The sequence below is a fragment of the Camarhynchus parvulus genome, chromosome 2 (assembly GCF_901933205.1).
Source record: "Camarhynchus parvulus chromosome 2, STF_HiC, whole genome shotgun sequence".
Classification (NCBI taxonomy): Eukaryota; Metazoa; Chordata; class Aves; order Passeriformes; family Thraupidae; genus Camarhynchus; species Camarhynchus parvulus.
Window position 1 is genome coordinate 4,780,963 of NC_044572.1, and position 27,078 is coordinate 4,808,040.

The following is a 27,078-nucleotide window of genomic DNA, read 5'->3' on the forward strand; positions in this document are numbered from 1 at the left end:
GGAGGAACCTGGGCTAGGGAAAGGTGTCCTTGTCTTTGCTCCCTCCTCATTAAAGGTGCTCAAGAGCCACAACCGACCCTCAAAACCAGAAGCAGTGAGAAACCAGGGGAGAGGGCAAGGAATCCATGAGAAAAGAGAGAAACTCAGCAGTGCTGGGGAGAAGACACCGAGAACCCTCATGGGATTTCTGATTTCTGCAGTAACAGGAGAACTTTGAGGGACCATTGGCTCTGAAACCACTCTCCTCTTTTTCAACACTTCAACATCTGTGGTTGTGGCCTCTTGAAGCAGCTATGAAGCGTTGAAGGCAAAATAGCAACCACAAGCAGCAAGAACCCTGTCAGGACCTAAGGCAGGGCACACTGTTGGGAGGGTGTGAGAACCCCCTGCACACCCCATGCTTGTGCCACAGTCAAGGCAAATGGTAGGCACATGCAGAAATTACTGCAAAAAATACAAATACAGCTACAAATCTTGTCTAAAAATGAGTGTCTCCAGGGACAGAACCACCCCTAAGCCAGGCCAGCCTGCAGATTTAACTCAAAGTCCACAAATATGTGAAAAATGACAAAAACCATATGAACTCAGACAGGACTGGGCCCAAACACTGAGGACCTTTCCCCAGGGAGGTGTATGTCCTGGATCCTCCTGCTCAGATAAAACACCATCTCCTCTTGTTCTGCTCCTCCTGCTGGGTTTTGTGAGCAATGAAGCTACAAAAAAACCCAGATAGGTGAGAAAAAGAATTCTTGTGCATGCTCTGCTCCCAGAGTATATTAAAGAAATATGGGGAAAAACTGGGGGAAAATGTTTAAAATCCAGTCTCACATTTCAGAGCTCAGAAATGAGCTCCCATGCCTACATCAAGCTCTTAGGAAAAAGCCAATATTTTCTTGTAGGCAATGTGTGCATACATATTTAATATATAAACATACATCTGTAAATCCATATTAACAATACAACTGATAAAATAATAAAATTCATACGTAAGTACGTGAAAATGTAATCCCTTTTGCCTCCCAAATTTCCCTATTTATAAAAGCACAGGCATGTTTTTCCAGAGGGTTGGCAGGGAGCACAACCTGAAATGCTACAGGAAAAAACTCAAGATAATTTTCAGTTCAAGTTTAGGGAAAGAAAAAAAAAAAAAAAAAAAAAAAAAAAAAAAAAAAAACCAAAACAAACCAACAACAAAAAAGAAACACATCAAGAATGTCCCCAAAGTCTGGGTTTGGGGTGGTTTTCTTTTGTTGTTGTTGGTTTGTTTTGGTTTTTTTTTAAAAGGACCTCTGGGACAAGCATAGTTTTCCACACAAATTTTGTAGTAGGAAAATACCCAACACACACAAAAAAAAAAAAAGGGAAAAAAAGGAAAAAAAGGCTTTTTTATTTCTTCCTCTTTGTTGAAGGGGGAGGGAACAGGGGGAGGGATGAGCTAAAACAAACCCACAAAAACAAAACCCCCTTACGCCACCCTCCAGGAATTTTCCACCAAAGCTTTAATCTCTACAGTGCCCCTCACCTTTTTTTTTTTTTTCCAGAGAGTGACAACAAAAGTTTCCTGCACTGCTTGACACAAAACACAATCTGTAATGCCATGGGCCACCAGGGCCAGCAGGCACAGTCAAACCGCCCAATTTATTCCCCACCCCTCTCCCACCTCCAAACCCCCCTAGCAGCATCTTCCAGGAGAGGAATCTCTGCTTAACCCACCAGGGCCCTGGTTTGTATCACATTGTCTTCCTCCTCTATCTGCACATCAGTCTTGCCAAAACTTTTTTTGTAACAGACTTCTGAGTCCACCAAACTCATGTTTAAAAATTCGTGGCGCTGCAAACCCAGTCCATGGTAAGTCACATTTCTTAGAAAGGCTAAAAATCTCTGCCAGAAGTGACTTTTTGCATCTCTCCAAACACAGCAAAGCAAGGAGAATCCACTCACTTTCAGTTACTGCTTAAATTCAGCTGGTGTCCAGAAATACCCAAACATCAACTGAATAGAATAAGTGGTGTAAAACTGAGCTCCAGCTGTCCTGAATCAGGTACTAAAGAAAAAAAAATTAAAGAGAAGCTATTTCTTGTATTTGACTGTCAAATCAGCATTTTCCTTCCTTTATCTACTAAGAAACTAATGCAAAAGAGCATTCTGAAAAGCATTTTTAATTACAAAATATGAGTGCTGATTGTCAAAAAGCTAAAATCCACTTCCATGACATCACTGCTGCAAAATAAGATAAGAAAACTTCTTCCTATCCAAGCAGGAAAGGTTGTTTTCTGCTGCTAGAGGGTGAAAAACGACTTAAGCACAAGCAGAAATACAGTATTTCCTTCAACTAATGTATTTCTATGTGCTCTTAAGTATTTTCCAGCTGCTTTCAGCAGTGTGTTTTTACTCCAAAGAGAGCTGTGATTTCAGGGAGGCAATGACCAAAGCCTCAACTGCTCAAAACAAAACCCCCCACACCAGGCTCTGAAGCAACTTCTGAGCAGCAGCACAATTTGCATCATCTCTTGCAAAACCAACACTTCCCAGTCCTCTCCAGGACAGCTCTGCTCAGGGACTGATGCTTTCCAGACTGAACCTCTTGCCCATCCTAATGACTGCTCCTGGGGTCTCCCAGCTGACTCCCAAGAAGGGTGGAGGACTTTGTTCCATGGAAAGATGCAGCCAGCTCAGCCAGTGCAGTCAAAATTCAAACAAGCGCTGAAGTGAACTGGATAATTAAATCCAAATGCCACTCCCAAGCCCTTCCAGCAAAAGGGGTGTCACAGGCTGCTCCTTCTCTCTCTGGCTGGGTTTGAGTCAGGAGAGGGTGAAGGATGGATGGCTCTCCCAGGGACACATGCCAATTGTCAGGAATCCCCTGCCCAAGGGACAGGAAAAATCCTCTTCTCCTGATCCAGCCCTGGCAGGACCCAAATATTCTTCAGCCTTGCGAGAAGGCAGCACAGCCAACACCTCCCCAGGCTCTGCCACGGCTCCAGAACAGAACATCTGTGAGTTGCACAACACTGATGAAGTATCCTTGGAGCTCTGTGGGCTTGGGAGACTCCTGGAAATCTTTCAGGTTCCTGCTCCTGAACAAGCTCCTGGCCCAGCTCCACTCTGGCATCGTTCTGCACAAATTCACTTAAAGGTACTGTGGGCTGACAGGATGAATTGTACAACAAATCCCACTTGATCTCCAACACAACATGAAAACAGGATTATTTCTACCATGGAAGAGCAGAACAGAGAAAAGCTGATTACAGAGACAGCAAAAATGAAACATAAAAATAAATTGTGTTTAGTACTGTCCCTCTGTCTCCAATGTCTCTTTTTCCATCCTCAGATTTCAGTTGTTTCCCTTCATAGAAACTCATTTCTTTCTTCTCTACTTTCCACCAACGCACTTAATTTTGTGCTTTTTAAATCAGTTTCCTGTGACAAAGCTTGTTTGATCGCACTGCCAGCCCATCCAACCAAGGATCACTTCCAACCAAAAATAATAGATGTTTCAGAAGATATTAATTTCCCAGGGGTTTGGGGGTGGGGGAAAATATCCACAGCCACACAGAGGAGAGGAACACACAGGAGCAGAAAGCCAAGAGCACTCCCAAGAAGCAACGACCAGTGAAGCTCCAGTAGACAGGGTTTATATTTTTATTAAAATACACTCATCCATTTTGGCAGGATCCTTTATCAAAACCAGAATGCCTCCTTCTCTCATCAGGTTTTCAGTTCTGCAAGATGTTTGGACTTGCAAGCTCCAGGCACTACCAGAGTGAATCTGGTACTGAGAGAACCAGAGCACACAGCCTCAAGCTGCACCAAGGGAAATACAGGTTGGATATTAGGAAAAAGTTTTTCACAGAAAGAGTGATAAAGTTCTGGAATGGCTGCCCGGGGAGGTGGTGGAGTCCCCATCCCTGGGTGTGTTTAACAAAGCCTGGATGTGGCACTGGGTGCCAGGGTTTAGCTGAGCTGCTGGGGCTGGGCTGGACTCGATGATCTTGAAGGTCTCTTCCAACCTGGTCATTCTGGGAATTCTGTCAATCTGGGGCATTTGGCTACTTGGCAAAATCAACCAGGGAGTGACACCAAAAAGGCAGCAGATGACACATCTCTGCCCTTCAGAGACACATTTCCAGGGCTGCTACGTGGCCTTGGCTCCAGCCTGGGTGGGGGAGAGAGGAACCTGCACTTTCAGTCTTAGTACAGCAAGTTCACTGCTCAAGGAGATGAAAAAAATAGTTTTGAAAAGGGAGAAGTAGAAAGCCTGAAGGTCAACACGGACCACCCAAAACAATTCAAGAGGCAGGAGAGAAAGCAAATGAAGAAGGGACAAAGGAATAATTTAGCTGTGTTCAGATGGTCTAGACACTGCTGTTATTGTTGGCTGCACTAATAGGTCATTGCTAAGAGGCAGTTTATGGTAGTTCCATGAAGCTGCTTCCTTCAACACTGAAATAAAAAAAATAATAATAAAAAAAAAGGCAGCAGCTGGATGAAGCCCACAGAAGCAAAGCAGATCCTATAAAACATGGTGAGCTCTGATTTGGGCCTCTCACACACACACACCAGGCAGAACCAGGGCTGGGAAGAGTGGGGGGAAAGCTCTGGAGGGAAGAATATTGTGAGTCACTCCTGAGCAAGGCTGGAGCACACAGCCCCAGGGCCCTGCAGGCACTTGGAGCCAGAGAAAACCGCAGCTGTGAGCACTGTGAAGATCCCAGTGGGCTTTTCACAGCCCTGGTGCTGATGGTGCACTTGCCTGGGTAAACTCCAGCAGCAGCACCCTCCTCTCCAGAAGGTGATGCAGCCACTGGGGATGTCCCCAGGCAGAGGGGAGAGCTCTGTGAAAGCTGAGGGGGATGAAGAGAGGATGGGAGCCACAAATAATCACTGTCTCCTTCAGTAAAAGCCCATTCATGGGCTAGACTTTGAATATATAGTGACAAAAATACTGAAATGTAATAAAACACGGTGAAAATAAATATGGAGCCACATGATGATGACCGACAATGCTGAAGAAGAGACACCAGCCTTTCATTTTTGCTGTTTTTTTGAAAATACACAATTTTTGGATCAACTATATACAACATTTATCACTTAGCAAAGGGACCCTGAACTGAAAGACAAGACTCACTCCCCTGGCACCACTCAGCTCCTGCAAAGGGCAGCCCCTGTCCTGCTGGAATTCCAGCTGCACTGTCACAAAGGGAGATGGGCTGGGTTTGATGCCTCATTTGATGGACAGAAATCACAGACAGACAAAAGCCTTGCTCAAGACCACACGAGTCTGCAGCCAGAGCTAAAGGAGCTTAAATTCAGAGAAGACTTAACTTGATCTGGCCCTCCTGGCTGCATACAAAGGGCACAGCAACTCATTTAGCAGCCTCCACATGCCAGCCCTGACCTGGAATCAAACAGAACAGCCTCTTCAGAAAGCCTTGGCTGGAGAGCTCATGCACTCACTCCAGTAACCCCTCTCTGTAAAAACATCTCAACTCCAGTTTGAGAACACAGCTTTGCTTTGTATTCTGTTCATTAGATCTTAATAGCCCTGTATCTTGGAGAGCCCTCTATTAACAGACACTCCACATCTTCTCCAGGTACTCACAGACTGTGATTTCATCTCTTTTTAACCCTTCTTCATTTAGTAAATGGAAATACACAGATTCTGCCACTAGAGTGGTACTTCATTCATTTCTGCAGCTCTTTCCAGGGTTTTTTTTTTGTTTTTTTTTTTTTTTTTTTTTTTTTTTTTTTTGTTATTGCTGTTGTTTTTTTATCAAGAGGAAACAGCAAAGAAGCACGTAATGTTCAGTGGCCAAAGCACCTTCTCATGTCTGTTTGCTGTGTGTGCAGGGGCTAACAGCAAACCTGGCCCAGGTGTTCCAGTGGAACTCCACATCTGTCAGACCAGCAGCCACCTGGGTTGCCCACTGCCCTCCCAAAAGGTCAGAGTCAGACCAGGCCAGGCCTTTCCTGGCCCAGGGAACAGGACAACACTCACCCATGTGAGAGCACACATCAAAGAACTTGCTGGTGAAGATAAATGCTGCCTTTTCTCCAAAAGCCAGAGGGGGAAGAAGCTGGGAGACAAAGAAAATCCCAGCCCTGGGGTTTCTGCAGTACCTGCAAACACCATGAACAGGCAGCTGCAGCCACCAGCATCCAGGACCACAAGACACCAGGGGCCAAGGTACCAAACCAGCTAGACCTGATGATATCAAAGGTCTTTTCTAAATGAAATTAGTCTGATTCGTAACAGAAGGGCTCAATCAGTAACTAAATACCACCACTGACTGTCCCGGTCAATAGGAAGGAGCTGAGTGAGCCAGAGGCTCAGCAGCCTGACTTGGACTGTAACAAAAGCCTCCCAAGCAAGCAAAGAAGGGACCCAGACACACTGAGAGGCAGCCACAAGTGCTGTTGTGCAATTCACCCCCCTCGGAAGGGCTGTCTGTGAATGATCTGTGGCAAGCAGAGCGCTGCCTGCACCCACCTAGTGAGATCCAGACAAAGCTCCCCATAAATTCATGCACAAAGCATTTTGCCACTGTCTGGAGCCATGTCCAGAGCCTGATAAAGAGAAAAATTATCCAATTGCCCTCCTCCAGAGCAGCCACAGCAGTGGAGCATGTTCCCTTTGCAAGGCAGCAAAGGCTCCCCAGCAGCAGCTGGATCCTGCTGCTCTCCCTCCTGCAGCCCCACCCAAGGGATGCCAAGGTCAGCCCTGGGCAGGACAAGGGCAGGGCACAGCCCAGCAGGTTGAGCAGAGCAATCATGCAGGAGGAAGTGAGGGAAGACCCTCCTGACACGCTGGATTTCTTGGCAGCAGTTTGCTCACTGATGCCTTGAGCTCAGGACACGCAAACTCCCGCAGGAAAGCAGCGCTGTGACGTGCTGGGGGTTTTGCAAGCACATTTCTTCTTCTCAGGGAATTATGATGCTAAAGGGGGCAGAGGTAGAGGAGATTATTGATTCTCAACCTGACAAACTGGTGGTCAACTCTTGCTCTCCAGAAATGACACTGGTTTGGATTTTTGATTTCACTTCTATAGCACCATCAGTAACTGCTTTGTGAAAAGAAACAAAAACCAAACCCATCAGAGGCTTTGGACAGCTACAGAGGTCCATCACACCAAGTGCCCAGCAGAACATCTGTGGGTTTAGGGCACAGTTACACTATCCCACACACCCCTTTTCTTGGGGGTAAAACTGAATTCCTGCAATTTTCCTATGGAAAAATTGCATAGCCGAACTGGACACTGTGTTTAGATCAAAAACAACCCTTCCTTTTACACCCTCCTACAAAATAGTAAAGAAATCAGAGCTCAGGAATGGGCTTGGAGGGGAAGGCAAAAATCTGTTTTAAAAAAGCTAAGCCAGTTATTTTTAAAATTATAAAAAATTAGTTATATTTGATAAAAATATACTAAAAATATTACTAAATATACTAAAATAATATACTAAAATTATTTAGTACAAATAGTACTAAAAATAGTACTATTGGATTTAATTATATATGTATCACATATATAACTAAATCAAATCACCAATGCCAGAACCCAACCAGTCTCCAAAATACTCTTGCACACAAACAAGCAAACATCCCCAATGTAATACAGACATGCTAAGGCTCCAGTCAATTAATGAAAGCATAGAGAAAACAGCAAAAGAGACTAAACTGGCACATAAATTTGTGTATTATGGCAGAACCCATTTCAGAGCCAGAGTGAGATCATGAAGAACTTCAATGCCCTCTGAATTTCCCCAGGAAAAACCAAAAGCAAAGGCAAAGCTGCTGGGACTGCACCTCAGTGCCCTTAAAACCCCAACTGATCAGTACCTCACGAACACCAAACCCAAAGCATTTGGGATGGCAAGTTTGATCACAAGTGGGAGTTTCAGTGGTCAGGCCACAAATCACACAAGAAATTTCTCCTGACAAGCTGTGCCATGGCACAATGCCCATGTTCCCTCAGCCCAGAGGCTCACCAGGGACTTCTGCAATGGAAAAGGACTTGGGATGCAGAAGGTGTTTGGTTTAGCTCAGCAGGGAGGGAAAGCAAGGTTACATCTGTGGTTCACCACGAGCCTCCACTCCCAAAATAGCCATCCCTGCACAGTAAAATTCCAGGGGAGAGGAGCCACTGGCAGAGCTTCTGCTCACCCTGATCCACTCCACTGCCCATCCCTGGGCACACTCATCACCACGAGTGCCCCTGTGAAAAATGTGTATTTTATGATTGGCTTTTGGCAAATATTACAATGAATATTATATGTGTTGTGTTAGAAAGTAATGCTGTATTAATTTTTTTAGTAGTGTGTTAAATATAGTTTTAGGTTATAACATAAGGTTAAAGTAGAAACTGTGCTATGTGGGGTACTTTTTTTAAAGAAAGGACTCGCAGTGAGATAGCAGCCACAGGACACCTGAATCTTTCAGAGAAAGAGAACTTATTGCTCCATTATCAGAAGAAATGAACTTCTTCCTGCCTTGCTCAGCCATGAGGACACCATTAGGATTCAGAGGAAGAAGCTGACACTGCCCAGACAGAATCCTGTGTTTGAATGGAATTTATGCATCATGTATGAGGTGTATGAATATGCAACAGGTTATTGCTTTTAAGGGTTAATCTTCTGTTAATATGGGTCCTTTTTTGGGCTTGTGCTGCCCAGAAAAAGGTACCCAGACATCTGTAACTCTTTGTTTTTATAGTCTCATATTGTCCTAATCCAAATTGTCCAAATTATTACTACTCTAATTATATTACTATTTTCATAACCATTTTATTACTACTAAACTTTTAAAATTTTAAAAACAAGTGATTGGCATTTTTCACACCCTCTACATCCCCACATGCCTGGAGAGTGGCAAAGCCCAGCTAAGAAGCCAATTTTCCCCCAGGAAAACATCCTGACAGTCGTTCTCCTTCCTTCTCTCAGCTCCCCACCTCCAGCAGCTCAGGAGCACAACCCATGGAGGTGCAGCCACCTCAGAGTTTTCACCTCTTCTTGGCTAATGGGGAAAATGTCTGGGTTGGAATTGGGGGGCTTTTGGTGGGGGAAGATTTGCTGAAGAGTTTGGGGAAGCAGCTGCTGCCCCTCTCACCCAGGCAGTGAATGGGATGCTGAAACAGGAGCCAGGATCTTTGAGCCCAGCCCTAAACCCAACACTGCTCCTGACAATCCAGCCCTAAACCCAACACTGCTCCTGACAATCCAGCCCTAAACCCAACACTGCTCATGACAATCCAGCCCTAAACCCAACACTGCTCATGGCAATCCAGCCCTAAACCCAACACTGCTCATGACAATCCAGCCCTAAACCCAACACTGCTCCTGACAATCCAGCCCTAAACCCAACACTGCTCATGGCAATCCAGCCCTAAACCCAACACTGCTCATGGCAATCCAGCCATAAACCCAACACTGCTCCTGACAATCCAGCCCTAAACCCAACACTGCTCCTGACAATCCAGCCCTAAACCCAACACTGCTCATGACAAACCCCTTGTTTCTTATTTGCTTTTATGAATTAAAGTCTAGGAGAGCTGCAAGCAGGGGCTGGAGTCTTAAAAAGCAAAACGAACCACATTTAAGAAGATTTTTGCATGCCTGTAGCTCTGCTACTCCTCACCACTTCAAAGGTGCCAGGTTTCTCAACCCACAAGAAACTTCCACAACTTTTTTTGCTACATCTGCCCTTTGCTCCACAAACACTAATTTTCCTCTAATGGATTAACATAATTGAATTAAACTTGGGCCAATTATTCCAGCAGTTTCCCTGCTAAGCTTAAAATTGGCTCCTTCTGAAGAAGGACTTACGTGCCTAAAAGGCAGCCTGGATTTTTCCACCTCTATCATTTGGTCTAATAAAAGATATTACCTCTCCCCACAACCTGTACCTCTCTCTTGAGCACACTTGAAAGGAGAAAAATGTTTACCCAGCAAAGAAATGTAATGGCAAGTTATTTCCCCTGACTGACTCTGATGCTTCTGAAGGTTATTTGAGGGATCATAAAGAACTCGTTCTCTCCCCCAGCCCAGCGACTTCCAGTGCTCAAAATCTCAGCCCAGAGCCCATGAATTCCTATTCTTTTGCAATATCCCAGATGTGATGCAGGTCCAATCCCACATTGCCCAGAGCACCCTAAATTTGAGCCCTGGGCACAAAGGGTGTAGTGCCAGCAAAGGGAGAAGGAGACCATGGGCACCTTTGAACTCACACACCTCTCAAAAAGAGCAAAACCTGAGCCAGAAAGCCTGATGTGTCTTATTATAACATAAAGTGCTGCAATCCAACATGAATTAATTCTTCCTGGATAGCTCTCAGCATACAAAGGGAAAGCTAAGAGCAATAAGGGAGTGAAGAGTGAAAGCACTGCCTGCTGAGGAATGAGGAAAACACAGCAAGGGAGGGCTGAGACACCCATGGGACAGGCTCTGCTCTGCCCCCACCAGCTCCAGCAGCTCTCTCTGCTTCAGCAGCCCCCAAAAAACCCAAGGAACTGGGCTGAATGGACAAGGCTGCTCAAACAAGCTCTCAGCAAGCTGCTGTGCCTCCTGCCAGCCCAGCCTGCAATCACACACACTGTCCAGTCAATACTACAAACAACATCACTCTCCCAGCTCCCACACCTCAGGTGACCTTTCTGCTGAAGCAAAAGTCACACTCTGCCCAGCAAAGCACTAAAGACCTAAACCTTTGAGTTGTATGGATGTCCCCTGAGCAGAACAGATCAGCCTTCCTGCAGTTTTTATCATCACCATCACACAGGCACACACACAACATTTCATAACCACAGCTGAGCATGCTTAAATCATTTTTAAAACAAAAATGATAAAACTTGAGCAACAGGCAAGGTGGTGCTTTTTGTACCAAGTTGTGCAGGTTTTTTACTATTACTTTTGCTGTGATGCCATGTTTAAACACAGCAATTTTTAATACTTATTGGGCAGGATTTTTCCACTGTGTTGCACTGGAGATGCAGACACCTTTAAAAGTGTCATAAGCACTCATTTGACCAAATTACAAAGAGTCTTGAGGAGAGGTTGCAGCTGGAAATGAACTGTAAGATGAATAAAAAGACTCAGTGCCAAGGACTTGGGCTGGTCCCAAGCTGGCCCATGGAGAGATGCTGCAAGGGTAGCAGGGCTGGTCCAAGCACTGCACGACACAGAGACACCAGAAGTCCCCACTTCCCCTCTTGTGGGCTCCATGCAAGGTCATGCAACTTCCCTAGAACATGTCTGGGAGTGAACAGTCCTGTGCTGAACGCTGAGACACTGAGCAGGCTATAAACAGGATCCTGGAAAAAGGAATAAAAAAAAAAAAAAAAAAGAAAAAAAAAAAAAAGGTAGATCCAGAACAGGCTGTTGGAGATCACCTCATCCAACACATCCCCCTGAAGGGAAGGAGAGGAAATTTCCAGAAGGAAATCAGTGATGTGACTGCAAATTCTCTGTACTTCCCTTGAAAATAACCCCTCATCCCAAAGCATGGAGTAAACAAACACATATACAAGGAAGGGGGAGAGAAGTGAAACCCTCAAAATTTAGCCCGAATTTCTGGGCATCAGCAAAGCTGCTGCAGTGATTCTTTCACAGACAAACACCACCCAGTGACACTGATGGGGACAAACAGCACCTCACCCATCTGATCCCCACAGAGCAGACTCGGGATCTCAAATTAACCCCATCTGGACCCATCCTGGCACATCTAACCCCACACAGGTGGGGATGCTGCTGGTGATGAGCCACAGCAATGACACCTTGGTGAGGGGACATGCATAGCCCCTTCCACCCACACACAAGTGCAAGCAGAACTCCAAACCTGCACAAGACTCCAAAAATTCCCAAAACCAGCCACAGTGCCTCTCTTCACTACAGAATTCCCACAATTAATGCTGCCCTGGTGTACCCAAATTACATTTGCAGCTGGCAGGCTGAAGGCACCTTGAGCAGGATCTATCAGCCACTCTCTGTACAAGAAATCACCAAACTGACAATCTCCTGAGAATTGGGCTGGAGCCAGCAACTCCTTCCCTGCTGGTGCTCAGGGCAAATCTGAGCTTTCCTTGTTAAAATAACCCACCTTGCCTTGACAAAGCAGTGGCTTTTGCCTTCAAAGTGAAAATGTTTCTAAAAAATTTTGGGGTTAGTCACCAGGGATTTTAAACTGAAATTTGTCATGGTTTATATTGAAGAAGCAGATCTGGACTTTCTCTTCTTTTTTTTAACATAGCTTTAAGTTAGTTCTCTTCCCACACAATCTCTCTTCTAGGTAACAGAGAAAAGAGCAAAAACAACACATAAAGCCAGAATGGGGTAAATACCACTCTTCTCCTTTCTCCAGAGGGGAGAATAAACACTTAAGGTGTGGCAGTGGCTCCACACTTTTCATTTTCCAAATTCAGACCACCACCAAACTCTGAATCACGTTTGTACAAGGCTTTCTATGAGGGTAGCTAGTGACAGGACAGTGGGGGATGGCTTCAAACTGACAGAGGGAAGATTTACACTGGGTATTAGGAAGAATTCTTCCCTGTGAGGGTGGGGAGGCCCTGGCACAGGGTCCCCAGAGAAGCTGTGGCTGCCCCTGGATCCCTGGAAGTGCCCAAGGCCAGGCTGGATGGGGCTTGGATCACCCTGGGACAGTGGAAGGTGTCCCTGCCATGGCAGGAGGTTTCAATGAGATGATCTTTTAGGTCTCTTCCAGCCCAAACCATTCTGTGATTCTACACATCTGCAAGAACAAACCCTAAATTTAACACATATCTCCCTTTTTAATTCTTCTTCTTTAAAGCATCATTTCAGCCATCCCTGAAAAGTTTTGGGTGAACTTATGGAAATGCTGCAAGTGAAGTGCTCAGCTTCAAGAAGGGCCCCTCCAAGATCTCTTCTCCTTTCTTGGGTCACCAGGTCAGGAAGCCATTTAGGCACTTCCAAGTGGTCCCAATTCCTGACATAAAGAATTTTCTTTAGGAGAAAACCCTTATCTATAGAGGTAAGATCAAAATGATGATGTACCTCCAGAACTATAAGTAATTCCCACCTAATAAAGTTTCCCTCAGCATCAGAGAGCATCTGACACACAACTATTCCAGCAGAAGAGGGAGAAGGTGAAAGTAATCCAGGTCACCACTTAGAAAAGCAATATATTCAAGCTTTGTTTGAAACAGAAAATTCCTTGGGAGAAAACCTATAGGGAATGAAGATGCTCTGCAGAGACTCCACCTAGAACATGACCACCAGATCACACTCAGAATAAGAAGAAAATTTGTCCAATTTTGGCACCGCTAACATGCTATAACATAAATTAGAAAGCAATGTAATAGTCAGAGCATCTTAGCAATTTCTCCCAGTCTGTTGGCACTTGGTAGTCCCAACCAAAATTATCAGGCTGCAGAAAATTAATTCTCCAGGGGAATCCAGGTCTTACCCATCTTTCCATCTACATCAGGCCTCCATTCCACCGGTCCCAGACTCTTGTGCCTTATCCTCCTCTCTCAAGCATCCACCCTGTAATGAACACACACAGAGGTTACAGATTAATTTTGACATGACAACAGGGTCATGGACCACTTTGCACAAAGCCTGTCCCCACCATCACCTGGGAAAGAGGAAAACCTGATTTAGGAATAGAGAGCAGGAGTCTGCCTTCCTCTGCACACACCACAAACCTTAATGGTTTTAAAATCTTGGGGTAAACAACTTGTGCTTCCTTAAGAGCAGAACATTTTAATTACATTATCTTTTAAATGAGTTTTTACATTATTAATGTAACCCTAAAGCAACACCATCTTTAATACTTTAGATTCCACAGCATCCCTGTGGGGTAACACTCACTTGGGGAACAGACAGACAGCAGGACCTGCGAAAGCAGTCCTGAATCAAAGCAGAAACCTCAATTTAGGCCTTCTAAATGGCAACCAAGGTTCCCCAAGGCTGGACCACCTTTCCTCTGATTGCTTGGGAAAAAAGCTGAGCACAGGCAGCTCTCAGCAGCAGTGAGTGTCCTGCACATCCCTCATGGGAGGTGTGCTCCCAGGAGCCCTCCCAGAGTTTCTGCCTTAAATCTGCCCCCAGCACCAGCCCAGAAATGGGCTCAGTGACCTTCCATCCTGCATTCACCAAACTCCTCACCCAGAAAGGTTTTTGGGGTTTTTTGGCCACCAAGAAACTAAAGCACACGTGATCCCACTGGAGCCTGTGCTGCTCACCAATGAAAAGCCTTATTTTAGCCTGAACAAAGGCAAAATCCACCTAAAGATGAGCACCTTTTAAAGGACACTGTGATAGAAGACAACATCGAATTCCACTTTAGCTGCCTGATAAGCCCTCAGATTTCTTGGTCATAAACCTGTGTGACAGCACAGGAAAAGGGAGAAACACCTCAAGAACTTGATCAGACTTGCACAGGGAGTGAGACATTCCTGCCCTGCAGTCACTGCACGTTGCCCTGAAGTCAGTGAGAGCTCCAGGACACTGACATGGATCCTGGAGTGTTAAATATGAGGCACTGGTCACAAATGGTAGGAAAAAGCACTTTGAAAACCTCCTGGCTTGGTCAAATCAATTCAAACACAGAAACAGATCTGAAGAGGAGCAGGAATGGTCCCAAGCATGGATTAAAATGATTTTCTGCAGCTCTGGTGCCTCAGTGCTGGCGAGCACAGGGATATTTATCCAACCTATCTTGAGAGAGACGAGCAGGAAGGGAAGGTGATAAGAGAGCAGCAGAGGCAGAGACATCCAAGTGTCCCAAGAGTGTTGTTCCTTCTCCTGCAGCTTCCTCCCAGCACAGCACCATCAGCCTGAGAGCCCAGGGCCACCAGGGACTCTGCTCTGTCCATTTCCAGCACCAAGGAGGAGAAAAGGAAGAAACCAAACAGCTTGAATGGTTAAAAATCCTACCTAGAGAAAGAACTGCCCAGTCTGTGCAACACTGAATCAAGAGGGAACAGAAAACCAGCAAGAAGGCAGAGTGAAAATTCCATCTGATTATAACAAGAGCAGGAAACAGCCCAAACCTTCACTTTTGCTTTCAAAGCTGCTGTGACACTTCCAGGAATTAAGCTGTGTGCATAATTTGCACTGAGGGCCACAGGCAGAGAGCCTGGGTCAACTGTAAATTCCTGGGACAGCCCAGGCTCACTCTCCTATCAGAGTAATAGATTTTTCTAATGTCTTCCTGGAAACCTTCCAGACCTTTCCAAACCACATCTAGTCACAAAAACAAGCACCTACAGGAACTGTGCAAACGAGCCCTGGAAAAAACAGGTGACCTTTCCACCAGCAGAGCCCTCCCCTGTGTTCTCCATCACCTCTGCCCCAGCAAAGCCCTGGGACCCCCCTGCCCAGCCCTGGTGAGCAAAGCAGCCCCTGCACACAGGGCAGGAAATCTCCACAGACACACAGGAGAAAGGAGGGTTTCTGTTTTAGCAGAAAATGCTAAATGTTCTCAGTGCTGAGGACAGCCAGCCTTCAAACTGGACTGCAAACACTGGTGATTTCCGTGGCTTCCCAAAAATACATACCAGCAGCTTCCTGTTCCAGAAGGACAAATTCCTGTTTCTAGTACAAATTCTGTCCTATTATTACGTCCCTTAAAAAACAGGGAGGGGGGAAAAAAATAAGAGGAAAAAAAAAAAAGGGAAAAATCCTTTTCCTACAGATGCTGTTCCAAGCAGCTTCTCCTCCCACTCAGCTCCCTGATCAGCACTGGCAGTTTGGGACACAAAACCTGGCAGCATCTGAAGCTGGGCTCCCACTGGCCACTGCACCCTCCCACAGCCCCCAGAACTCTGTAAATCTACTCAAAATCTGCCTGGTAAGCACCTGCCAAGCAGTGAGAGAGCTCAGCAAGGTGCTGGGGCAATGTATTCCAGGTTTGTGTTGGGCATGCAAGAGACTCTGTCTGCTCAGGGAGCTGCTGGAAGTTACTTCACCTGCAGGAAAGCCCAGCACAGATGCTCTGATCCAGGGGAAAACAATAATATTATAATAAGAATTAAATTAATATTATAATAATTAATATAATGATATAATAATTAAATAATATAATAAATAATATAATAATATAACAACAATTGATATCATCTAACCATAATTAATATATTATAATAATTAATCTAATATATAAATAATTAATATAGTAGTATAACATTGATAATATTATAATATTATTATAATATAACAATATTATAATAATTGATTTTTATCAGTTTTGATTTGCCTGAGCTGAACTCTGCAGACAGAGTGGCTCAACTTCTTTACAGCTCCATGAGTGCAGGGTATGAGCATCTACATGAGAGGTGTATGCAAGGTTATTAATCCACTTTGAAAATTAATCCCTGCTTTTCTTTTTTTTCTTCCCATACTCCTGGCTGGGAAGGGATTAAGACTAAACTCAAGGGAGACAACAGTTCAGCTATGATATCTCTGTGCATCCTGCCTCTGAGTTAGATCCGTGGATCTAAATTACAGAAAGCAAAGCAGGGGAGGAGAGGATGGAGAAGTGTGATTTTCTCCTGGATGTAAAGGAAGATAAAGCAAAGTGACCAGGAGATTTTCTGTGAGGAATTATGTAGGCTGAAGGTTAGAAAAACAGAAGAGTGCACTCCAGCACTGAGAGCTGCTAGTGATATTTGGGATTTCCAGCATCACCCACCCCAAAAAGGGTTGTTCTTACCCTGCAGAGGCTCAGCATCCCCCATAAAACACAGATTTCACGTCAGCAAGTCTTGCCACTACTGCAGCACAAGCAAACAGCATCTCCCTGTGCAGTTTATCACCCCCAGGATTCCAGGGAAAGCAGCACCTCTTTATCCCTGCCTGAGCACCACTCAGCACTTTGGTTTGGAGGTGTAGGGATACACCGTTGTAAAAAAAAATAAAAATAAAAATAAAAATAAAAATCCACAGCTGCCCCTAAAATAGGGCTCGGCTGGAAAGCTACTCAAAGTAGCATAGCTAAAATTGGGACTTTCCTTGTTTTTTCAAGCAGCAGGGAACATGTTGGGCTCAGAGAGTTTAACAAGCAAGAGTCAAGTGGAAAAAATCTCTCCTTTTTAAGAGTTGACCACATTAACTTTCAGCAAGTTTCCGGGAGTCCTGCCAGAGCACTGGAGTTTTGTATACTACGGAACTGTTAAAAATATTATTGTAAATGTTATTTTCAAAAAGCTTCAGAGGCCAGAGCTGGGGTAGTGTAAAAAAACAACAGCAAAGCGAATGAGATTGTTTTAATGGTGAGAACACAAATGGACGTGTGCTGATAGCTCAGGCAGCCTGCAGGCTTGGCAAAGAGGGATTCAAAGGGAGTGGTTGGAATATTACAGGTTAGTTGGAATATTTCAGGTTTCTCTGATCATCCCAACCTCATCCTTACAGTTTTCTCTAGATACTACAGAACACTCAACCTGCTGTACTTAGAACTGCCCTGGAACTTGGATCCATATTGTGGGATACACAAAACAACAGCTAAATTTTGGTGCCACTTCAGACACAGAAGACCTTGCTCTCATGGCATTTTCCACCCAGGTTATCCCAAGGATACACCATGCAAAGGAAGTAGAAAAATAGCAATTTAAGACTGAGCATCTTTGTAGATATAACACTTAGGGATATGGTTTAGTCATGGGCTTGGCAGTTCTGGGTTAATGGTTGGACTCTGTGATGTTAGAAGTTCTTTTCCAGCCTAAACGATTCTCTGATTCCATGTTTATGAGCATGCAGCTGGGATGGACTTTCTGCAGACACGTGCAGCCAGGCCAGGTTTGCAGGTGTAGCTCCCCAGAGAGCCAAGATGAGGAGAATAAACCTCCCCTGAGGTTTTATTCAGGCTGCTGAGCTGGAGCTGACCTGCACAGACCAGCAGAGCTCAAGGAAGGAACTACAGCCCATGAAACCCAACGAGCAATTCTGTACCAGCACCCATCAGCTGAGGCTGTGTGACCATGTTCACAGGGGTCCCAGGGTGAGGGAAGAGATGAGGATCTGACTCCATGTTTCAGAACGATTGATTTATTATTTTAGGATATATATTATATTAAAACTGTACTAAAAGAATAGAAGAAAGGATTTCAACAGAAGGCTAGCTAAGAATAGAATAGGAAGGAATGATAACAAAGGTTTGTGGCTTGGACAGAGAGTCTGAACCAGCTGACTGTGATTGGCCATTAATTAGAAATAACCACATGAGACCAATCACAGATCCACCTGTTGCATTCCACAGCAGCAGATATTTAATGTTTACATTTTGTTCCTGAGGCCTCTCAGCTTCTCAGGAGGAAAAACCCTAAGGAAAGGATTTTTCATAAAAACAAGGCTTCTTCTCCCCAGTTTGGGCCATGACCCCCCAAAACTGCTCAAGAATCTTCCTCACAGCCCTTGCTGCTGGGAGAAGAAATCTGTTTTCAAAAGCCATCGTGCTCAGTGGAGGATTCCTTCAGCCAGTGACCCAGCCAGGGCAGCTGCACTTGACAGAAAAATCTCCTGAGCCATCCTGTTCCTTCCAGCACGATGTGTACTGACAATGAGAGGTTTAGAACCTGCCTGAGCCCTGCTGTTACCATCCATGACAGCCCTTTGAAGAAGCCACTGAGATCTTAAAACAAATCCTCTTCTCAGAAATTACTTTTTATAAACAAAATGTTCCAGACAGCACACTCCATCACAGTACGTTATCACAGAGAGGTTTGGGTAGGAAAGGATCTTAAAGATCTTCTGGTTCCAACCCCCTGCCATGGCAGGGACACTTTCCATTATTCCAAGTTGCTCCAAGCCCTGTCCAACTGGCCTTGGACACTTCCAGGGATCCAGGGGCAGCCACAGCTGCTCTGGGCACCCTGTGCCAGGGCCTCACCACCCTGACAGGAGAGAATTTCTTCCCAACACCCAATTTAAATCTCTCCTCCTTCAGTTTAAGACCATTCCCCCTTGTCCTATTACTCCATATCCATGTAAGAAGTCCCCCTTCAGCTCTCTTGTAGCCCCTTTAGGTACTTGTGTTTCTCCCAGTCCCTTTTCTTGCTTTGCAGTAATATTCCTTTTGCAGTAATCAGTAATGTATGCTGGTAAATTAAATAGCTTTGATTCTCCATACAGATCTCAAACCTCTGGAACAATAAAACAGAGAAGCAAATCAAAAGGATTAGAAAGGACTCTTCTATCAGCAAAGGTCAGACACCACAGCCCCATCAGGTCAGAGTTGATCTATTTTACATCTAGCAGGTCAAGCAAAGCAAGTGTCCGGAGAACACACATGTTCCCCACTTGTTTGGGTTTTTATTTTTATCAAGGTCTGTACAGAATTGCGTCTACTGAACTCACAATTTTTACAGAGAAACTGGTGGAGATGAACCAATTTGCAGACACCCTGATTACACCCCAAATCCCACCTCAGCCCTGCTGTGCCTAAATCCAAGTTTTCAAATTGGGCACTCAAGTGACCAAGTCTAAAGCATCCTCACCTCCCCAGATGAAGCTGAGCCAGGATTATTCACACACACAGCCCTGCCTGTGAGGATGAAGATCTGCACCTAGGGGAGAGCACTGTCCTGCATCATTTTCAAAATCCTGTCCTCAGACAGTTCTCTGTGCACTCATGAATCAGAGGGAAACCCTGATGCCAGCTACACCTACAGAAACCCTCTGATGCCAATGAACATTCCCCTCTAAGTGAGCACAGCAAAGGGAAGGTATTTCTACATATAATATAAAAACCAATGCAGAAGAATGTTGTAATTCCTTCCTCCTGCAGGTTTTCACTGCCTTATTTTTGTCTTTCTCCTCAAATGACCAAAGATTTTGTGGGAGGGAAATTAAAGCAAAACTGTGTATCTGGAAATGTGAAGCTTCAGGCCTCTTTCTTCCATGTTACTGGGAAAAACAGGAAGGCAAATGAGCAGAAACCAAAAAGGAGGAATAGATAGTAAAACCTTCAGGTGAAATAAGCCATCAGAAAAGTGTTTGTCTGAAGAAAAAAAATCTTTCCTGGGGAAAAGCAATTGGGAGAAAATCACGTGGTATCAGAAATAAAGATTCTCCAGGAATGGAGCTTTACACCAGAGAGCTGCAAAGCCAAGGCTGTGCCATGGGGAGCCTGGCCTGAGAGCTGGAATCTGCACCAGGGACTGGGATTCCAAGGTCTTTCACAGTTGTTTTGTCCAATTAACTTTTAAAACATATTTTACTTCTACTTTTCTACTGGTAACTAATGATTTCTCTATCATGCAACACCTACATTGCAGCTCTCCCCAACTAATCATTCTATACCCCTAACACAAGAGAAAACTATAGCCAATAAAAAAAAAAAAACCCAAACAATGCTCAAAATCTTCCATTTTGCCTTCTACTCTCCATAATAAAACCCAAATTGTTCACCCTATAATAAACTATACTACTATCTTATTTTCCACACTTATAAATCCCAATTAATCTCAAAGCCTTACAAGCCCTCTCCATAAACAAAACGTTAAAAAGCAATATTTTCTTAAAAATCAAGACTTGTCAAAACAAACAGAGAAGTATTCCCTCTGCCCTAAGTTCCAACAGGTATCAACTGCATAACCAACCTCATAGCTGATCCAACATGGTCCAACAGGGATTTGAACACTAAGTGACCAAGCTCTGGACTGGGAAAGAGGGAGATTATTGTATTTGTGGGGTGCCCCATGGCAGGAAGGAAGGATGAATCTGACTCCACGTTCTCAGAAGGCTAATTTATTATTTTATGATACTACATTATATTAAAGAATACTATACTAAACTGTACTATAGTATATGCTATATTTAGATATATTTCAAATATATAGTTGTTGTCATATATATTGCAAAGGTTCCATAGTGCTAGAGTTTCACACCTCCTTGATGTTTCTTGTAGGCAGCTCCTCCAAGCACTGACTCTTCCTCATCCTCACAGCAGCCAACTGACTGCAGTTCCCACCAATCCACTCTTTTATAACACTCTTCTGATTGGCTACAGGTGTGGCCTGTTAACATCAGGCCTGCTCCTAATCTTTAGTAATTGGTTCAGCTGCAACTCTTTAGGGGATAAGATTACATTCTATACCACCTTCATTTACCCATACTGCATCCCTCTACCCATAGCCATACTACACTATATATATTTATATATATATTTCATTATTATCTTTTAGCCTTTCAGGATACTTACAGAAAGCTAAAAAGAAGATAGGAAGGATAGGATAAAGGATACTTACAGAAAGGATACTTACAGAAGGCTAAAAAGATAATAATGAAAACTTGAGACTCTTTCCAGAGTCTCAACACAGCTTGGCCCTGATTGGCCAAAGAGTGAAAACAACTCACAGCAGAATCCAATGGAACAATCACCTGTGGGTAAACAATCTCCAAACACATTCCACATGTGAGCACAACACAGGAGAAGCAAATGAGATAAGAATTGTTTTCCTTTTCTCTGAGACTTCTCAGCTTCCCAGGAGAAAAATCCTGGGTGAAAGGATTTTTCAGAAAATGTGAATGTGAGGAGATCCATCCCATGGCCTTGGCATGGCATCGTGGCAGGACCAGGGCTTTGAAGCCACTGTGCCAACTCCCACCCTCACCCCAGCTCATGCCTGACCCACTTTCTCTGCCTTGCACAGAGGATGGAGAACACACCTGGCCCTGCCAGGAGCCTCCCCCAGCCCCTGAAATGCAGCATTTCCCCCCAGCCTGCAGGGATCAATAGTCCCTGGCAGCCATCCCCCTGCACAGCTTCTCTTTAACGAGCACAGCCTCTCCCCTGCAGCCTGCCTGGCTTTTATTGATCCCAACCAGACTTTCTGATCGACTGCAAAGCCCAGGGCTCAGGACTAATTGACCACTCTCTGCTCTCTCAGCGGCCACCTGGTTGATTTGCTCCTTCTCTGTGGGCAAGAAGCACAACCTCCACAGCACATGGAGAGATCAGGACCCCAGCAGCCACCACAAATTTTGGCAGGTCCCCTCCTTGCTCGTGCCACTCTTCTTCATGTGTTTTAAGTGCTCACTTAGAGGGGAATGTTCACTGGCATCAGAGGGTTTCTGTAGGTGTAGCTGGCATCAGGGTTTCCCTCTGATTCATGAGTGCACAGAGAACTGTCTGAGGACAGGATTTTGAAAATGATGCAGGACAGTGCTCTCCCCTAGGTGCAGATCTTCATCCTCACAGGCAGGGCTGTGTGTGTGAATAATCCTGGCTCAGCTTCATCTGGGGAGGTGAGGATGCTTTAGACTTGGTCACTCAGTGCCCAATTTGAAAACTTGGATTTAGGCACAGCAGGGCTGAGGTGGGATTTGGGGTGTAATCAGGGTGTCTGCAAATTGGGTCATCTCCACCAGTTGCTGGGGGAGGAGGTTCTGCCATGCAGCTCTGGATTGAGATCTCTCCAGAAGGAGAAGGGAGAAGGCAGAGCTCAGTGAGGGCTCAGTGGCAAGCACAGATTAAATGCCAGCTGTGGTTTTGGGCAGGAGGAGGAGGTTTCTGCACAGCCCCAGGACTGAGCTGCCTCCATGAGCTGCCAGCTGAGGTTTTGGGCAGGAGGAGCAGGTTTCTGCACAGACCCAGGACTGAGCAGCCCCCATGAGCTGCTGGCTCGTGCCTGCCATCAGTGGGGTGGTGATGGGGTTATGAAACAAGCACATGGGGCAGCTTCCACAGAGGCTTTGTTCTCCTTGTCCTCTGCACTTGCAGTATCACATGAACTCCAGTGCCCTCGCCTTGACAGTGAAAAATGAGCCATCAACAGAGCAGGAAGCAGGCTGTGAGCACACAGCCATGGGCTGACAGAACCTTACAGCCTGCAGAGCACACACACTGCCCAAAGCTCAGAGCCCTCAGGGCCTCCCAGGTCTGCCCTGCCTCCCCTGCCAGCCCTTCCCCACCCAGTTTTCCCAAAGCTGTGGTTGTGCAGAGCCTGAGCACAGCCTTTGCTTGCTGCAGTGCACACATTGCAACTTCTTCTCCAGAAGGGTTGCCCAAGCTGTGCCATCAGCCAGGGCTCCCCCAGAGCAAGGCAGCAGCTTCCTGCTGCTGCACTCACTCTGCTTCATTCCCCAAGCCTGCTGGAGGCAAGGAAGGATGATGACACTGAGGAAAAGCTGGGTCTTGCCTCTAAGCCCAGCTCAGGGCATTGCAGAACTCGAGACACAGAGCATGACAGCTCACCAAGGCCAAGAGCAGACTGCAGGGGAGGCAGAGGGATGAGTAATTTCCTCTCCTACCACATCCAGCCTGGTGTGGAGCAATGGAAAGTCACAAATGTGGGCATTCTGTCCAGCTCAGAGAAAGTCTGACCCAGAGACTTTCAGAAAAGAGAAGCCCATCACCCCTGAGAGACCATGAACCACCAAGGCAGCTGCACAACACCTCTGAGCTGGCAGACCAGCTGCTCAGCTGCTCCAAAATCAGGTCACTTATTAGGCACAGTGGGGAAGCAGTCAACTCCTTTTAGAAGAAAGCTCTGGAGAAATACAGCTCAGCTCAATATTGATTCCCACGGCTCCGTTACAGACAGACAGAATTAATTTCCAGGATGGAAAGAAACATATGCCTGTGTATCAAAACAAAATACAGAAGCCTTTCCAGTCCTCTGGCTGCATTTCAATGCAAACCAGAAGGCTGTCATGATAGAAAGATTTCAGTTTTCTAATTAATTTTCCCTGCTGAGAGTTTAATGCTGCTAATTGATGAGGAGAGGTGGTGTCCAGACAGTGCTTGCAATTCCTTTTTACATCTTTAGGCCAAGTTCTCTCTAAATTAAATAATAATAAGGCAGATTTGTTCCCTGTGTGGACTGTGCCCTGCTCCAGCTCCCTCCTCCCTAGGAGATGTCTGGTGGAGGAGGGAAGGGAGGCAAAGCCCATGTCAGAGCTCTTTACAAGTGTTGGAAGTTTTCCTGGAAAACGTCATCTGTGATACTGTCACTTCCCCAGGACGAGCCAAGAGAAAGACCAGTGGTGCCAGGGACACTGCCTGTGCCATGAAACACCCTCCATGGATCTGGGAGAGCTTCTCCCCCTGCAACAGAGCAACTGCTCAGCCAAGAGATGTCCCATAACACTTCCAAAAACCACACAAAACGTACCGTGGTGTCAGGAAATGGATCTGCAGAACAGCCCCTGGTGCCCAGCCAAGTGCCACCACCAGCAAAAAGATGTCACAGGTGCAGAGGAAGGTTGGCTGCTCACCTGCAGCACAGAACAGTTCTCATCCTTAACCCTAAATATTGATCTCACACTGGTGTTGACCTCTGCAAAGTGATCCTAAGTGCAAAAACCAACACAGCCTCAGTAGGAGAAGGCAGCTCAGCACATGGCTGGATAGGAAATTCCTGCTCCCATTCCCTACAGGAGCACATGCTCCAGGTTCTTCCCTGATCAGAATTTGTCCCTTTGCTCTCAACACTCAGCAATTCCAACCCCAGGGCTCTGAGCTGCAGTCGGGGAATGAGAAATAAAATCCAACCCACGTTCCCCGTGCCATGGTTACTAAGCAGTGACAAACCAAGCAATGCTGATGGTCCTCAAGCTCTGGCCTGACACTCCAGCACTGCTCTGTTTGTCATGGCAATAGCATTTCCACCTGCACCTCTCTGACATCTCCTCTGGGAGCCTTTGCTGTAGATCAGAGCCCAGGCCAGCTGCGTAGAGGTCCAGCTGGCTGACCTCTCCTTTCCAAAAGGCTTCTATTTTTTTCCCCCCATTATTATTATTAGTTTTCAAGCCACCTACTCCATCATAAATATCAAGTAAAATTAGCTTATTCCTAGAATGCTATAAAAAGACAAGCTCATGCCTGCACAAACTGACAGCAAGTGAAGGGGAAGGCTCCAACCACACCAAAAATGTCAAGTCGAGAGCTTTTGGCCCTTTTACTACAAAATCCTATTGCTGCAAGCAACAATTGCAACTGTGCAGGTTGAATCACCTGTGTGCAGAGTTTCTCACCTGCACAGGGTGCCTGCTGCTCCTCCTCAGTGCCCTGAGCAAACCCCTCCTGCCTCCCCTGTTAATACATCCACACCAGGGAGAAAAGCTGCTCGCCAGCAGGGAGGTGGATGAGATGATCTAACAGGACCTTTTCCATCTCTTTTCTGCTCAGTCACAGGACAAATATCTCCCAAGTTGTAGAGGAACATGCTGGCTTTGCCTGCCTGTGGTGGGAGAGCTGCCCTCTGAAGATGCTTTGTTTTCCAGATGTTCACAGAATGGCTCTGGTGGGAAGAGAGCTCTGGAGATCTCCCAGCCCTCAGGGAGGCTCACCTAGAGCAGGTTGCACAGGATCACGTCCAGGCAGGTTTTGAATGCCACCAGAGGCAGCTAACAGGGCTTACCCAAGGGAACTTACACAACAGGGGACTTGCACGAGCCTGGTTCTCACCTTCAGAGAGCTCTGAGGCACCCAAGCAAGTCCCCCAATTCCAGGCCCACAGCCAGGAGCAGCACAGGAACCTGGTGTTTGTACTATCAGAACACTGCTCTGAGCTCTCAAGCCTGCTCCTGTCCAAGATGGAAAAGCATTTCATTCGCTTTTGCAAAAGGCAGGTTGGCAAGAGCACAGACAGCAAACATCCAGCTCAAGCCTCCTGTGAGAGACTGTCAGAAAAAAGCTCAAAAAACCCCAACCAACCCAAAAAGAGAAATGCAAGGAACCAAAGGGTTTGGGGCAAAGAGGCTCCAGTGCATTTTAGGTGTTTAGGTTTACATGGCAATTTCCACTGGCATTGATTCATGCCACAACAGCAGCAAGGCTCTGTCTTGGTTCTAAAACGCCTGAAGAGTGCAAGGCTTCCACAAGAGACACAACCCAGAGAGCACCCGAGAGCCTCAAGGCCACAGAGCTGTGAATTTCACCATGCAAGGAGAAAAAATATTTCACTACATAAACCGTAAAAAAGACCCTACACCATTAAAAAACAAACAAACAAACAAAACCCCCAGAAACAAACAACCAACAACAAGAAAAACAAATCAAAAAAAACAAAACCAAACCAAACAAAAAAAGCCAAAAAACCTACCAAAAGCCACACAGCCTAAATATCTCTTGCAACAAGATGGACACCAAGGGATGGGGCAGCTGGGAGTAGAAGGTTTTGCTTCATCTTCTGCTGAAAAATGGGATAACCCTGAGCATTACAAATTCTCACAGGATTCTGTGTTTTTCATAAGAAACTTGTTCCTGGAGTCACATGATTACATCAGAATCCACACTTCCCCTTTTTTTTTTTTTGTTAAAAAGAAGTATTTGCAGATGTCAAAAGCTGAAGAGTATAAGCCATGTCTGAAATGCTCAAATATGAAGGAATAGAAAAATCTGCTTTAAAAGAAATAAATGTGTATTTTTTTTGCAGGAAAGAATGTGATCCAAAATTCCTTTTTGCCAATACTATACAGTGGAAACCTTAGACTGGACAGGGAATGACTTACTTTTGGGGAGAGGTGGGTTCCTTCAACATTTCCATCTGTAAATTAGAGATCAAAAAATACAGCTTTCATAGCAACACCTGCCTAGAAATTAAGCAGTCCCTTTGGGGTACCCTGATACTGCCTTTCCTAGTCAAAAGAACATTATGCACTGGGGGACAATACCAAGGCACAGCAGTTTAAAAAACAATCAAATAATTATACAGCAAAATGTCTTTCCAAATTTTGTTCCCGCTTCTTTTATCCGGCATCAAGCAGGGTAAATTCAGCTATGCCAGCTCACCTGCTGGCACTCCCTGCTCACCAAACCCACCGGGTTCACAGCTGCTGGTGGATCTTGCCCAGCAGAAATTTACCTGATGGTAAAAATGAGTCCATAAAGAAGGACCTGACCTTCTGAAAAAGCCTGTGCTGGATCTCACAGAGCTCATCCCATGGTCTTGCTGAGCCTGGGGCAGTGTCACCATGGCACTACAGGCACCTGGGCTGCAGCTGCAGAAGACCTCAGGTCACGTTTATTTCCTATTTTTGCACCGAACAAAACAATTAAGGCCTAGAAGATCTGTGGCGTGCTAGGCCGTGCATTAAATACATGCATATAAATAATTAAATATATTAAATATCCATGGAAAAAAGAGGGTAAAGACTACA

General features: G+C 45.4%; 1 protein-coding gene across 2 annotated transcripts in view; it reads right to left on the bottom strand.

Annotated features, from left to right (window-relative positions):
* Positions 1–27,078, bottom strand: part of LOC115901021 (mitogen-activated protein kinase kinase kinase 3-like) — an 82,410-nt gene that overhangs the window by 44,451 nt on the left and 10,881 nt on the right. For both annotated transcript variants that reach the window (XM_030943295.1, XM_030943294.1), the window contains exon 2: positions 13,436–13,515. In XM_030943295.1, the coding sequence (XP_030799155.1) occupies positions 13,436–13,439 (4 nt within the window). In that variant the 5' untranslated portion in view covers positions 13,440–13,515. The remainder of the gene's footprint in view (positions 1–13,435; positions 13,516–27,078) is intronic.